General features: G+C 30.2%; 1 protein-coding gene and 1 pseudogene across 1 annotated transcript; one reads left to right on the forward strand and one right to left on the reverse strand.

The window, feature by feature from the left end:
* Positions 1 to 1,158: 1,158 nt before the first annotated feature.
* Positions 1,159 to 4,722, reverse strand: LOC123910953 (transcription factor CYCLOIDEA-like). The gene is made up of 2 exons (XM_045962243.1): positions 3,329 to 4,722; positions 1,159 to 1,481 (listed from the first exon to the last, which is right to left on the reverse strand). Exons 1-2 carry the CDS (start codon positions 4,509 to 4,511, stop codon positions 1,426 to 1,428), a joined length of 1,239 nt encoding a protein of 412 aa, XP_045818199.1. The 5' UTR covers positions 4,512 to 4,722; the 3' UTR covers positions 1,159 to 1,425.
* Positions 4,723 to 13,251: 8,529 nt separating this feature from the next.
* Positions 13,252 to 14,610, forward strand: LOC123909636 (annotated as a pseudogene).
* The last annotated feature ends 2,075 nt before the right edge of the window (positions 14,611 to 16,685 follow it).

Consider the following 16,685-nt stretch of genomic DNA (forward strand, 5'->3'; position numbering starts at 1 on the left):
TATTTGTGGCAGTAGCTTCAAAAGTTAGATATTTCAAAAGGAAAAAAATTGAAGCATTAATTTTCGTTTCATCATTAGAAGAATTGTAAATAGGAGGTTGAGGTTTATGGAGATTCATTACTTTCTCACTCAACATTAGAACTTGGAACCAAATTAACCAAACTCTTAAAAGTTAAAACCATTTAACAAAAAAGAGAGTGCGCCAACAATATTAGAATCGAGAGGAGTTTTTGTAACCCTTATAATGGTGACTTAACGGCTCTTCTTATCACTTGACTTCATTGTATATATATGTTTCTTTTCTCCCTTTTAATAATTGATTTTTCCATAAAAAAGACAGTGATGATCACCCTTTGTGGCTTTGTCTTTGCCAAAAGTTATTTATGAATAATATTATTGTTCATATATATATCATACACCTAAAAAAAAATATTATATGATTTGATTTATTTATTTTCGTATTTTGGACAACAAAATTATAATTGATATAGAGTACAATGACTATTCCGATCCACAATACAAGAAGAGTAAACATAACTACAACACGAACTACATTTGTTTGTTTTTTTTGTTTTTTTTTTGTCAAATAATTTGATATTCATTCATTTAAAGAGCTATAGAAAACCAATATTACATGCATGTGTAGATAGAAAAACTGCTAGGACATTGTGTGTTTTTTGTGATACAAGTGGGGAATTGGAAAATCATTTATTTGCTTCTCAATGATTTGGACGGCGTGGTTCGATATTTATCATTGTTTTGGGGTATCGACGGTTCTGCTGCACTTATGATTTGGCATGCGGTTGTATAGACATTGTGTCGATCTAAAAATGATAGGATCTTTTTGGTTATTGGCCAAAAAGATTAATTCACCTATTTTATGAATGATATGTTAATCTTTTTTAGGGTATATAGTTCGTTAGTTGGTTGGGAGTGACTTAGAATTAGATAGATCATACTCACTATTTTGTATTGGTTTGTCTTTTGATTGGATGAAATGCTACATGTACTTTGTTTACACGGATAGGTCAAGTATCTCTTGTATTTTTCCTTCATTTGCCGTTGAAAAAAATTGAATTTGAACCTAGTTAAGATTTTTCACTTCCCTACATTTAAAATGCGCGATTCTGATCACCATATAATTTGAAAATAATATAACGACATAATTCCAACAACACTATTTAAATATTGGACATAAATTAATATAGTACACTCAACAACCTTTTTAGGTCAAATGCCACACACGCCATTGGATGATAAACATCATGGGTAACAAATCATGGTACAAATGTTTTGAAAGGAGAATATAGGACAGAAAAAGTTACAGTACAATTTGTCGATGAAAACAATGAAAAGAAAGATCCTTGAAACTCCTTGACAAACCTCAAGATAGATAATGCGGAAAAAAACAAACACACTATAGTACTAATGTAGACGTGGATTGGTGCATTCCTCCCATGATTTTCCAAAGATTTGAAGCCCTGAAAATAACAACTTAGAACACTAAATATCATCAAAATCCTAGGTAATGTGTATACTAGAAAAAATTGAATTGCATGTCAACGAAAATTAAGAACACAAAAAATAAAAATGATGTTGATCTCCAAATTTTCCTTCTTTTATCACTCAAACTGAATTAGAGACAAATTTTGATTTTTCCTTTTATTTCAAATTTTCAAATATTATTATCAATACTTGAAAATTTTTCCTTATTTTTCTTATTATTGTGGTGATGGAGCTTTAGTTGGATGTTATTTGGTGTAAAGCCCGCTATGGGTTCGGTGAATTTAGGTGTTGTTTTAGTTTATTTTCTGTCTTATGATGTGATTGTATGTGTTTGTTTTACGCACTATACTCGTCTTGCACTGAGTTGCGTTATTAATAAAATTTAGCCGTTCAAAAAAATTATTATTATTTTTTTTTTTAATTAAGAATTTGGTGATATTTTTTCAAGTTATATTTTTAATTTCCTGAGAATAAAATGATAGAAAAATGCATTTGTGTATTTGTTACAAGTTTATTAAATTTTATTATCCGGTATAAAAGATTCCTGAAAAATGCATTTTTGTCATTTTATGCGATTGTGAATAAAATTTATTTAATAAGGGAATTGGAAAATGCATTTGTGTCATTTTTCCCCTTACTAATTTTATGGAACTTCTATTAAAAGCAGAAAGATTTATTTTTAGATCACGGTCATATATTTTTAAAAAAAAAAAAACTCAGTATCCGGTCTAATCCAAGATCGACAAATCAAGTTGATATTAAACACAAACACTCTCCCGTTAATTACACTTTCATTAGTGAATTAATTAAAAGATTTTTTAAAGTATTATGATAGTTTTTCATTTTTCTTTCTGTATTGTATTGCGGAAGCTAATACCGCTGATGATGTTGTGTTTGCACTGATGGAATTTTTGGTGTATTTTGTATTGCAGAATTTATGTTGGATATATTTATTCTAAGAAGAGAAATATTTTTATATGGGAAAATAAACTTCAATTCTCTTATTCATTCTCATTCCTATTCTCTTGTTCTCACATATTAAGAAACAGAAAAATGACAGAAGTCTCCAAATTTGTTATTCTTAAAACATAGAGTCAGGGCTAAAATCAAAGATGAATTCCATGTTTTTCTATCTCTAAATATCATCAAAATTCTTGGGTTATTTTTAAAGCCAACGTTTACCAAAGAAATTTAAGAACAAATTTTCCATCTTTTATCACTCTAATTAAAATAGAATTAGAGACAAATTTCTATTAATTATAATATTCAACTTTTTTCATAGTAAATTATAACAAATTATTTTTTAAGAAGCTCTCTTCTCTTTCTTGGGAAGTTTCTTTTAATCATACTTTGAGAGAATGCAACGAATGTGCTGATTGGTTGACAAAATTTGGGGCCACTAAAACGTTGAATCCTTGAAGATGTGGAGTTCTCCTCCTGCACAATTGAATATCATCCTGCTTGCGAATACCTCTGGGGTCCTAAGGTAGTGGATCGACTAGTTTTTTGTTGTTTTTTTCTCTATTTTTGTTTTTTTATTTCCCTTTGATAAAAAAATATATTTTTTAAGAAGAAACTACTAATTTTTGTTTTGATTGTAAAAAAAATTATTGGCAACAAAATTTCATGTTTTACATCTCTAATAATTTTCCTTTTTTTTTTTGGAAAGGCCAAGATAATAAATTCTATTAATTGAAAGCAAGGCATAAGGTAAGGTATGCCATAGTACACAAGATAATTTTCAATTTTTAATCAATTTTTTTAGTAAATTAGCAATTATTTTTCATGAAAAACAAAACACAAACTGACACACATGACATACCTGTAGAAAGATTCATGCTAGCTATTGCACAAAAGGTGGAGCGGTTAGTGGAAGAAGTACCATTATTAGCATCCCAATTTGGAGATGAATTAGGCAAGAAATGGTAATCACCATTATTGTTGAAACTTGTAGCTTCCTTAGGGATAACATGATTTTGATGGTTATGATGATGATGATTATGATTATGATTATGATGAGAAACCATTATTGAAGGTTTCAGCTTTCTCTTAATCACAATTGATTCCTCAATAACATTGAAATCATTTCTTGGTCCTTCATTACTACTCACAAGTTGATGATCTTGTGAAGATCTTGATTGTTGAAAAGCTTGAAGATTATTTTCATATTTTTTCTTTAATTCTACTTCTTGCACCCCCCTTATGTTGTTGGAGATCTTGTTACTAGTTCTTTCCCTTGCTCTTGCTCTTGCTTTTTCCCTTGACTCCTTCATCTTATTAGCTCTAACACAAGCTGGTTCTTTCATTTGAACCCTTTTCAACTTCCTTTCTTCAAATTTACTTCCTACACCCTCCATTTGTAGGTTTGAAGAATCATTAATAGCAACTTCCGAATCTTCACAATCCGAAGAAGATGAGAAGCTTTTAGTAGCATCACCACCTTCACTATTTTTGTTTTTTTGCTTACTCTTAGTTAGATCCTTAATTGCTTTCTTAGATTTTGTGAAAAGCCAATCAAGTGTGTTGCTAGCTTTGTCAAACCCTAGCATATCTTGAAGATCGAAGAATTTTCGAGCGATCTCAATTGAAAGCCTAACCCTTCGATCTCTCAAACCTTGAGAAGTATAAATCTTACTATGCCGGTCTTTCTTAACCGGTTTCTTGGTAAGGAAACAAGAAATACCATAGTGAGAATTGGAACCACCAAGAGTTGAAGGATCTTGTTTAGGCATTGAAACTGCAATGTTACTATTATTATTTTCTTGTGAAACAGCCAAGTTGTTTAGGGTTTCTGGAATATTTGTAATGTTGGGATGATGAGGATGAGGATGAGAATGATGAGTTGGTATGTAAGGAATGGAAAATGGATCAAGAAAAAGGGTATTGTTGTTATTGTTGGTGTTTGAGGAAGCATTTTCAGGATTGAGGAATGGAAAAGGAAAGAGTGAAGAAGATGAAGATGAGGGAAGAAAAGAAGGGTAAGGGTTTGAACTGTAAGGGAACATTGGAAAGTTCAATTTAATTTTTTAGCCCTAGATTTTTTTTGTGAGAGGAAGAGGACCCCTTATGGTGCAAAAGAAGAAAGTGTCTATCTATCTTCCTTTGAGTAATGAATTGGTTTCTTTTCTTCTTCGTCTTAGTTTCAACTTAACAGTCCATAGTGATGTTCCTCTAAAGGCCTTTTTATATAAACATTTTGTATAAAAAAACTATGATTAAAAAATGTTTAAAATGTGTACTTTAATGAGTGACTAGGAAACTCCCCAAAATTGCTAAAGTATCGCGCGCCAGATACGTATCCAATACTGATACATCTCAGATACTTCTCGTTCTCAATATGTATTAGAGGAATATTAAGTGATTAAATTTTATTTCATTTTTAATAAGAAAATACTAAACATGTTTGCGATACTTCCCAACACGTATTAGAGAAGTATCAAATAATTAAATTTTATTTTTTTTAATAAAATACCATACATTTTATGATACATTGTCTCATAAGTAGTGTTAACTCTTAATTAAGTAGTGAATATTAGAGTATGAAATTCTTGTTTGTATATTATTACTACTGTTGTCCTTTTAAGATAATATTGTATATTTTTTTGGGTTAATAGTACTAATAAATTTTCTTTCTCGATAATACTTAAGATATGTAATTCACTTGATTTGATAATTTTAGTAATGTGAATGTTTATTATATCATCTATTTTAATTGTGTTTATATATTTTACATTCATATATTTAATTTTTTAATTAAACTATCCTTAAATTTTAAAATATTTACTATCTTCGTATCTCTGTCGTTATCTAATAGTGTGATAAAAAAATATTAAAAAGAGTACTATTATTTTTATAAAGGATATTATTGAGTACTATTAATGAGTACTAGTACTAATAACCAATTAGGAATGTGAAAAAATAAAATAAAAAATACTGACACATATTCCAGAAGTAAAAGAAGGAATTTGATTTCAATTAGGGCAATGATGAAATTTGGATTTTTCTATGCATAATTTAAATTATGTGATGGATTATTTATTGGAGTTGGACTTTTGAGGGGAGAGAGAGAGAGTAATTGAGGACAAGACACATACTAGTATACTTTGTGGGTATTATGCTTCATTATGTTGAGAAAACGTAAGCAATTCAAGGTCAAATCATTCAAACATTTGACCTAGCTGCCAGTATTGTACTGTATATATGTGTGTGTGATATAGTATTTTGATTTGGTTAGGGCTAGGGTTCTTGGTAGGTCTCAGAGAATTTGAAGGAAACAATGATTAAAAGTAGTTAGGTTTAACGTGTTATGTTTTGTGTTAATCTAAATCATGCATATGACTAATTTATGATATGGTGGCAGAAATATTTTACTTTTGCACAAAGAAATTAACTAAGGTTATATCTGGAGATTATATGGTATGCCATAAAGAAAAGGTGGGTGAAACCGATTATATATTTTAACTTTTTTTATAGGATCAAACCGACTATTAATATATTACCCAAATTCCTCACCACCAAATATAAATTGCTTAATGTTGTTGATTACATCACGAAGTCATGAAATAACATATCATTATTTGTCGATGTTATGATGTTTTCTTTTGAAAAAAGATTGAGAATTTTTTCTTTTGTCTTGAAAAAACGAACGCATGATTTTTGTAATATTCAAGATATTTTTTCATCATTACATAAAATACTAATGATAAAATACGGAAACGCTAAGTTTTATATGTTTTCTTACAAGTTTTATATGTTCTCTTACTAGAAATTTTTTTTAAGGGTCTTGCTAACGAGTGTCCCCGGAGCACTCTTTAAGCATTCCATTTAAAGAAATATTTTATTCAAAAAGTTAAACATTACAATTTCCAATGCTGCATTGACTTTACGCATTCCGATAAAAATTCTATAAAAAAACTTACTATTTAAGGGCTTAAAGAGTGCCCCGGGAACACTATTTAGCATTTACCTTTTTTTAATGATAAAATATGAAAATAAGTCGAGTCACTCCATTATTACTTGACAAAGGGCCAATGACATCATGACTCAATTAGTTGATAATCTTGTGACTAAGGTGAATTTTTTCTTTTGGAAATGATTTTTAGATTAAAAGCCTAATGGTTCTTGCTTTTAGGTTCTGAATGAGTGGTGGTATCTCTTGAGGTGCGCTCTCTATGGGTGGTTGTGGTGGTTTTCATCTTTATTCTCTTGGCCATTCAGTACTTCTGGTACTCCAAACTTTTACCCTGTCTTATTTCTGTTAATATATAATATTTGTCATTAAAAGAAATCATGAAACTATAAAAAAAATTATACGTAGGAGGTGCATAATTTATTTTTTTGAAAGGCAAGAGGCGCTTAATTTTTTTAGATAGCTAGAGGTGCATAATTTAATCTCTACTACTAAATGTTTCCAATTAACATTTGGCTAAAAATACTGTTCATGAGGTTATAAGGGTGGGGTATCTTTAAGAAGAGTTGTGAATCAAATTAAATATTTAGCTGACTTCAAGAAATTAAATTGATAAAACTATTAGAAAAAAAGAAGTTTTCGTGTGAAAATAGCTTAGAGACTTGCATGTTATGCAGGAATTGAAGTTCGAACTTTTGATATCCTTACTTATTCATTTTTTATTGGTATTTTCTTACTTACTTATTCATTTTAAAAGGTGAAATTCTAGCTCCCAAACTACTTGGAAAAAAAAAATTGAACAAACGCATATAATTAATGAGATTTTAGCTATGAATTCTTGACCACATGCATCAATATCATGTGCCATCAGCAGCTCTCATTGAGAATATTCAAGAATCATATTAAAATCAAATAAATCAATGTACAAATATATACTAAACCTAAGTGTGAAAAACTACCAAATATAAAATTTATTAAACATACCAACTCAGCAAAAAAGACAAAAAAGTAATTACAATAATTAGGGTTCTTTAGAGTGGCCCGTACTACCTAGTGTCACTTTCATTCCAGAAAATTTCTTCAAATCTCTGACACCAATTTGATCTGCCACACTTTTGATAATGTTTTGAGAAAGTAGGGGTCGTCCCCCAACTCTCTTATCAATCAAAGAATTGGTGTTTAGACATAGTCATATCATATGGTTTCTAACTCATCTTCATAACCAATTGATATTATTTGCATGGCTTAAATATGTCAATAGTCCCTGCAATTACACCACATTTTGGTATTGGTCCCTGCACTTTTTTTTGTTGGGTTTAGGTCCTTGCAATTACATTGAGTTTTGGTATTAGTCCTTACTATTAGTTGACAGTTACAAAAATGTTAAAAGTTAACGGAGTGCCACATGGCCCAATCAATTTATGCCACTTGGCACTGTAAAAGGCTCATTTTTTTTTGTTTTTCTTTTATCATTATTTCTACCATTAATTACTATTATTAATAAAAAATAACTCCAAAATTAAATTAAAAACAAACATATAGGTGTCAAATGATCACGTCACACCCATCTTCTTCTACACATGAAACCACCATGACATACTCAAATACCAATTTATGTTCTTCATCAACAACCAACAAATAACTTCATCTTCATCAACAACAACCAACAACCTTGAATATGTTGCGTTAGTTTGTAATTACTATTATTAGAAGAACACAGCAACAGAGCCAACACCCCAGAAACGCGAACAAGAAGAACCCAGAAACAACGATGGCGAATAGCAATGACGACGGCGAGCTCTCACAGAGTACAATAGACCACCATTTGGAGCAAGACCCAACCGGGTTAGAGGTTGGTGTCGCGATTTCAACAGACCCGATCGCACCACCAAGAGCAAGGATCTACATGTTTGCCGGCCAGATTTGGATTTTACGGCGGAGCAGGGCGGAGTTGTTGGTGGTGGGCGGTATTTGCTTAGAGAGAGGGAAGATAAAAATATTTAGAGAGAGAGCCAATAATAATAATAATTAATAGTAAATACTATGGTAAAAGTAAAAACAATAAATGTGAATTGTAACAAAAAAAAACAATAAATGTGAATTATCCCAAAAAAAAAGAGCCTTTTACAGTGCCACGTGGCATATATTGATTGGGCCACGTGGCACTCCGTTAACTTTTAACATTTTTGTAACTGTCAACTAACAGTAAGGACTAATACCAAAACTCAATGTAATTGCAAGGACTTAAACCCAACAAAAAAAAGTACAGGGACCAATACCAAAATTTGGTGTAATTGCAGGGACTAATGACATATTTAAGCCTATTTGCATTTATACTATTTTTTTTTTTTTTGTATAAGCATTTATACTATTTTTAGTATTTATTTTAATATATTTGAATTTGTAGTACTAACACCTTGGAAAATAAAAATTTTATATGGGTTTGGTGAGTTTAATTTAGTTGGTAGAAACATCGTATTATTTATTATACATGTAATTAAAGGACGCCAGAGTTCATTATACCTCGTATTTAAGTGTGAAATTTACATTATTTTGATAAGCTCATAGTGATAAACCTAATATTTAATTATAAAAAATATAATGATTTGAGGATAAAATTTAATATAGTTGATATTTTTTTGTCAAATAATCTAATAGTTAGAAATTTCATCCGAAACTCACAAGTTGGCATTTTTTTTAGTTTAACTTTTTCTAGTTATGGACCACAAAACATATATACCTAATACGTCAAAGAAAGTGAATGTGTGAAAGATTTCATGTTACATATTTTCAAAGCAAAACCAAAACGGGACTGTAAGTGTCTCTTGACTTGTTTCTTTTACCAACCCTTTGTAGTAAATCTTGTAATCATAAATACAAAGTCACGATACATATAGAGTAGTGTGTGTATATATATGTTTTCTTTTAATTTTCCTTTTTAATAATTTAAAATTATTTATCCATCAACCAATAAGAACAAAGTATATGCATGTGAAATATATGTTGGTTACAAATTAATTGTGGATTTTACTTATGTGGTTTGTTCACATTAGTTGTTGGACAAATATCCTCAAATTATCAAGAGATAAATTAGAAAAAACCTTATTTCTTGTTATGCATTGTTGAAAAATATTTATTGTTAAAAAAATTGTTAAGAGTCTCACATCGGTTGAGAGATGGTCTAACTAACAGACAATCCTCACCTTAAAAGCCGATTTTGTAAGGATGAGTTAAGCTCAATACTCATTTCTAAGATGGTATCAGAGCCTCTTCACGATCCGTTGGGCCACCTGTTATCAGGTTTCCGCTATTGGGTCACCTACCGTTTATATATGCACCAAGCCCAATAATGCTGGGCGTGAGGGGGTGTGTTAAGAGTCTCACATTGGTTGAGAGATGGGCTGACTAAGAGGCAATCCTCACCTTAAAAGTCAGTTTTGTAAGAATGAGTTAGACCCAATACTTATTTCTAAGAAAAATAAAAATAAATCTATCACAATATTGTTAATTAAATAAAAAATAATTGTATGGTTCGGACACTTGAGTTGACTCGCCCCAACCGAATTGGGATGGACTTAAAAGGGGGCCATCCAATTTTCCACATGTGTTGAGCAAATAACATAATCTTAATGATTAACATAATCTTTCATGTTTAAAATATATTTTTTTTTATTATAAAAAATAGCTTTTTTCAGCATATAAGAGATTTAATCATCACGAGCTCCAACATAAAGATTTTAAGAAGTTGGTTCAAAAAACGTAGGTGACACAAGTTTATACTGGGTGGATGAGGTTTAGCATGTGTTGAAAGAGAGGCTTAAAGGATTGTTGCACCAATTCAAACACAACCACTTTAGAGAAATTGAAAACAAACTAAAAGATTATTACACCGATTAGAAAAAACTAAATTGACAGTACTTCCTGTTAACAAAGAAATACAAAATAGAGAAAGGTAAAGACGGCTAGGGTTTACATTAGAATACCATTAGCTTAAGATTACAAAAAGATTACTAGAGAATATATAATAAAACATAATGGACTCTAAACTAACAGGCCCAATAACATAAACTATTATTTTATTATCTAACACTTCCTAATCGGCATATGAACCAAAACCACGAAATATAAGTAATTTGGTCAACTAAGGAAGCTATATTAACACAAGCTCCTCAAAACAAAATATTATAATAAAATAGAATAGATACGCAAGTCTTGGAAGAAGTACAGATGCTGATTAATTTGGTCTTATCGGCGACCTGTTTTTCTTATCTCTCTTTTATGAAGATGCCTACTAGCAAGGAAGGTAATAGTGAGATTCAAATTGGCAGTTCCTTTGGGTGAATAATGTTCTTATTTAGAGGAGATATTATTAATGTTTAGTCTTTAGTGAACCAAATTATTTATATTGCATGATTTTGGTTAATAGGTCGATTATAGAGCAATGTTAATGTAACAATCCCTTAGTTTGTTTTAATAGTATCTAAATTGATTGTCTTTGAGTTTTAGGTAAATCAAAAATCGTTTGTGTAAAGTGGGATGATGTGTGTCGGACAAAGTTGGAAGGGGGTCTAGGGGTCAAAGATTTAAAGTTATTCAATTGTTCGTTAGGCAGTGGCACCTTCTCAAGGAAAGAGTTGATATCATGGATCCTTTTGTGTCGACGACATCGTGGAAGGATGTGATTTCTATGGTGAGGCAAACTGTAGAGTTGAGTATTTTTTTTTTAGGGATTCAAATGAGAATGTAATATATGGTGTGAAAATAAGTGATGAGAATTAAGGAGAATTCCTTTGGAGAGGTTTGAGAGAGATCTTCAACTTCTAAAATTAAGCATGGGTGATTGTTTTAGTTGCAAAGGGATAGTTGCAAAATATGATAGTTTTGTGGTGTCGAATCCAAATTTAACTATTTTAAATGGTTTATTTTGAACTAAAATCGCCACCGGCCACTGAAATAACCAAATCATAGTAAATATCAATTCACGATTCAACTGATCGATTAAATGTAACTATTTTAAATTGTTTATTTTGAACTAACTAAAATCGCGACCAACCATTGCAATAACAAAATCATAGTAAATATTAGTTCGCGATTCAACTGATTGAATGTAACTACTATTTATTTTTTAAATTATTATAATTGCTAAAAGATGAATCAAAATAATATGAGAAGAAAATATAGACACACACGTAGTGAAAAACATTGCAAGTTAACTTGTCCCAACTTTTATGAATATTGATGATACTAGCTATGAGGACAAAAGCGACAGGTCGTGTTAGTCATGAATGAATTGAAGAGAACAAGTGCTACAGAGTGTTAACTGGAAACTGTATAACAGAAATCTAAAGATGCGTTTGGTTGGTATATCATCATCATCATCATCAGTGGCGATTATGCCGTCTGGCAAGCCCGGCACATGCCTGGGCTGCCTCTTTTTTTTTTTTTTTTTTTTTTTTTTTTTTTTGTAATAATAAGAAACAAGAAAAAATAAAAATAAAAGAAATAAACGCATTTCGTAAAGGTACCGTACGAAACATATTTAGTCTCTAATGTTTATTTTAGGTTTCAATTTGGTCCCTTATTTTTTAAAAGTTTCAAGTTGGTTCCTTATGTTATTGATCTCAACATAAGTTGGTCGTTTTCGTTAAATTTTGAGTTAATTTTTTCTAATTTTTTGTTAAATTTTGAGTTAATTTTTCTAAAACATTCACATAGTACTCTCCTAAGTGGTCTACGTACACAAATTCATTAGAAAAGTCGACGATTTAAACTAAAATTTGAGGAAAATGACCAACTTGAAACTTTTAAAAAATAAGGGACCAAATTGAAACATAAAATAAACATAACAGATCAAATGTGCAATTAATTCTAATTTTTAACAACCTAAAACCTTCTCAATCTATAATCTTTGTTTGATGACTTGATGGTGTTTTGAATTTTAAAATTTGTTAAGTTGTTTTGATTGTATAAATAAGTAGTTTAATATAATTATATACGTTGATGTGGATTCAGTTTTTATTGTAGTCTCTTATTTAGTTGAGCCTTAATTATATTGGAAACATGACTATACTCTTGCATGTTATTTCTTATTTAAAAATTTCTTCCAAAATTAAATATTGAAAAACAGAGTTTAAATATTTCTATATTCGAAATTTGGGTTGATAAAATTCCCTCCAAAAATTTGTCCAGGCTCCCAAACAATCCTGGAGTCGCCACTGATCATCATGATGTTCACATGTCATGTGCATGCTGCATGCATGTTATATATATATATAGGGTTTTGCTATAACACACCCATTCATTTTCATGAAGGTGTGTTATAGCATGGTACACCTTTTCAATTGGACTCTAAAAGTCCCTATTCTCACTTTAAAATTAGTGAAAATAAAAGGGCATGATTGTAAATTGCATTTAATCAATAAAAAAAACTCATAAATCTCTTATTTTCTTCCCGCTTCTTCTCACCAAAATTCCCTCCAACACTGTACAACTTCCTAAACTAGCTCTATTTTCCCTTTTCTCTCTGCCAACGTGAATGGATTTTCTCTATTCCCTCCACACTCTTCATCTTTGACTTGCTTGATGTGTAAAATGCAATGAAGCTATCTTATTCAAAAAGTATTTTTTTTATCTCCTTTTTATTTATAATTTCATTTTAATCTCTGTTTTTATTCCAATATTCCTCTTTTTATTTATCCATGAATACATATTTTCATGAATGGGCACATATTTCATAGCTATCTTCCAAGTTCCAATTTCTTCATGAATGGGTACATATTTTCATTCAAATTCCAAATTTAATTTTATTTTTTAATAACGAAATTTATTTTCTAAATATGAAAGATTTAGAGGTCAGTATGATATCTGAAGAAACAAATGGTGTTAGTGATTGGCACTTGGAGCTTCTTAACGATTATGCTTCTATAGTTGAAGATGATGAATATTTACATTCTATAACATTTCAAGACCCTCAACATGAACCCTTGACTGATCAAGTCAATAATATTGATGAGTGTTTTCCATTTGAAGGGCAAATATTTAACAGTGATGATGAAGCTTATGAATTTTATTGTTTATTTGCACGAAAAAATGGATTTTCAATTAGGCGTGATCACATTTACAAATCTGTTAAACACGAGTCTGAGATGAATCCATCGGGTATTTATAAAAGGGAATTTGTTTGTCATCGTGGTGGTATTGTTAAACACCGCAAAATGAAGTGGACTGCCAAAGAAACCGAAAATCTTCAAGATGTAATTGTAGTGCAAAGATGCTGGTTGCTATCAGTACAATTGGCGTTGAGGAAAAATGGGTGGTTAAGTATTTCAACAATGATCACAACCATGAGTTATTGGATGACAAAGAGGTTCAATTTCTTCCTGCTTATCGTAGCATCCCAATTGTTGATCAAAGTCGTATAATGTTGTTGTCGAAAGTCGGTTGCTCTATAAGTCTTATCATGAGAGTGCTTGAATTAGAGAAAGAAATATGTACAGGCAATCTACCATTTCTAGAGAAGGATATTAGAAATTTTATTCAATCTCAGAGTGGTATTGGTAAAGAAAGTGATGCTTCAGATGTTCTTAAATTGTGCAAAAGTTTGAAAGATATAGATGGCGCATTCAAATATGAATTTACAATTGATGAAAGTAACAAATTGGAGCATATTATTTGGGCATTTGGTGATTCAATTCGAGCATATGAAGCTTTCGGAGATGTTGTAGTTTTTGATACCACATATAGAATAAATCGTTATGATATGCTACTTGGGATATGGGTTGGTGTTGATAACCATGGAAATACAATTTTCTTTGGTTGTGTTCTATTGAGAGATGAGAAAATTTCTTCCTTCACATGGGCTTTAAAGGTAAAATTTTATTTACTTAAAGTTGTTATCACTATTGAATTTATAGAAATTTTATTGAATTGTTTTATATTAAATGTTACTATTTTCAGACTTTCCTAGCTTTTGTTGAAGGAAAATATCCAAAAACTATTCTTACGGATCAAGATCCCGCACTTAAAGAAGCCATTGCAATGGAATTGCCAAATACGAAACATGCATATTTTGCATATGGCATATTATAGCAAAGTTGTCAAGTTGCCAAATTCATATTGCTATAACACACCCACCCATTTTTATGAAGGTGTGCATTAGAAACGTACACCTTAGGGTGTATTTAATCACTTTTTAGTTATTAGTTGCTAAAACACACCTTCTAAAAAATTAGTGGGTGTATTCTAGCAAATGCTTATAGGAGTTGCTAACGTACACCCACTTATTTTTTAGAAGGAGTGTTTTAGCAACATGCACCTCAAGGTGTATGTTACCACTTTTTAGTTATGACTTGCTAATACACACCTTCTAAAAAACAAGTGGGTGTACGTTAGCAAAACCCATATATATATATATATATATATATATATATATATATATATATATATATATATATATATATATATATATAGGTCCAGTTATTAAATAATAACGGAACATGTTATTATTATCTCACGTTTTGGTACTCTTCCTCTGCCATACTTACATTTTACATGTTAAAGATATTTTATATAGTGATTATATTTTGAATAAAACAACTTCCAATTTTTAAGAAGATAAAATGCATAATTTTTAATACAAAATTATTATCTTTAGGATACTAACGAGTATCTTAGGAGAATATGTTAGGTTTTTCCTAAAGATTTGTTATGAAAGTTTAGGGCAGGTGGTTGATGAGACTAGAGTGTACAACAAAATATATGAAAACGTTCAAATGATTTATTTCCTATGGAATTTGAATAATATTGGTGTACAATTTATTTTATTTTTTTTAATGCAAAATATATATATATATATATATATATATATATATATATATATATATATATATATATATATATAAATATAAATAAAGACACATCAAATTTTAACAAGAAAACCCTTAATTTGAGAATAAAAAATTACGGTCACCCAAACCAAAAAAATAATTTTATTATTATCAATGTCTTCTTACACGGTATCTAGGAATTGGCAAAATATAAAATAATCACTCAACATTAATTCTTATAAACCAATGTGGAACTAAACTTACACGCATATTTCAACATCTCCTCTTAAGAGTCTCTGTGTGTCCGTGATTCAACACCACTCACTTGCTGCTCCCCATCGAATCGAACCGGGCTCGGATACCACTTGTTGGGGAGTCCGGACAGTTCGATAGTAACAACGAGTCAATGCTCCAAGGCCACAAGAGTGGGAGACGCCGCATCTTCACCCAAAACCTTAAGACATTAAATTTATGGGTCACACTTGAAAACCTAACATATAAGTGTTGTGAATTATAGGATACGAAGTTTAAATTCAATTCTATGAATAAAAAATATGAAGTTTTTTTTCTTATTACTATAGGAAAAACATCTCATAAAGAAATGATATAAGGCATGCAATCACCATTTTTCTGCATTCATGTAGTCGGTCATTGACTCAGGGCCGGTTTTGGACCAGGGCAAGCAGGACCCGAGCCCAGGGCCTCCAAATTTTGGGGACCTCAAATATATATATATATATTTTTTCAAGCCCATCATTTAAAGATTACTCAAGTATATTTGCTGCGAACTTCTAACATGAAATGAATCTAGTTCAAGTAGTTTCCGCGCTTGGTTTAAAGTATATGTACTAAGAGGATATGAGTTCAACTCCCACCTCTTATACTTTTATTTTATTTATAATGAACATTATTTCAAAATTGTTTCCCTTTTTAAAATGGTGAGTTTTTTCTATCACTCTATAACTTATAAATATTAACTTCACTATTTTTATCTTTTTAAAACTACATCTTATTATTTCTTTGAAAATAAAGAATTAATTTCTAAAATTAAGTTGCAATTTTTATTAAAAACACTATTAATTTTTAATGATATTAGCTTGAAGGTGTATTTTGTTATTATTGATTTGAAAGTGATTATTTTTTTACATTATTGATGTTTACATTTTTAAATGATATATCGCTTAATTTTATATTTATCAATTCAATTTCAACATTGTGAAATGACATTTTCTTTATGTTAGTTATGACTATTTTTTATGTTGTTGATACTATTTACAATTTAAATAAATGATGTTTTTTTATAAAAAAAAAATATTTTTTAATAGGGGTCCATTTTTATTATTTATCTCGGGCCTCCCAAATCTCGGAACCGGCCCTGCATTGACTTATCAATAGTTGTTCAATTAAGATTGGACAGTTTGGAATTTATGATTGGTACTTTAAAA

The sequence above is a fragment of the Trifolium pratense genome, linkage group LG2 (assembly GCF_020283565.1).
Source record: "Trifolium pratense cultivar HEN17-A07 linkage group LG2, ARS_RC_1.1, whole genome shotgun sequence".
In the NCBI taxonomy this organism is placed as follows: Eukaryota; Viridiplantae; Streptophyta; class Magnoliopsida; order Fabales; family Fabaceae; genus Trifolium; species Trifolium pratense.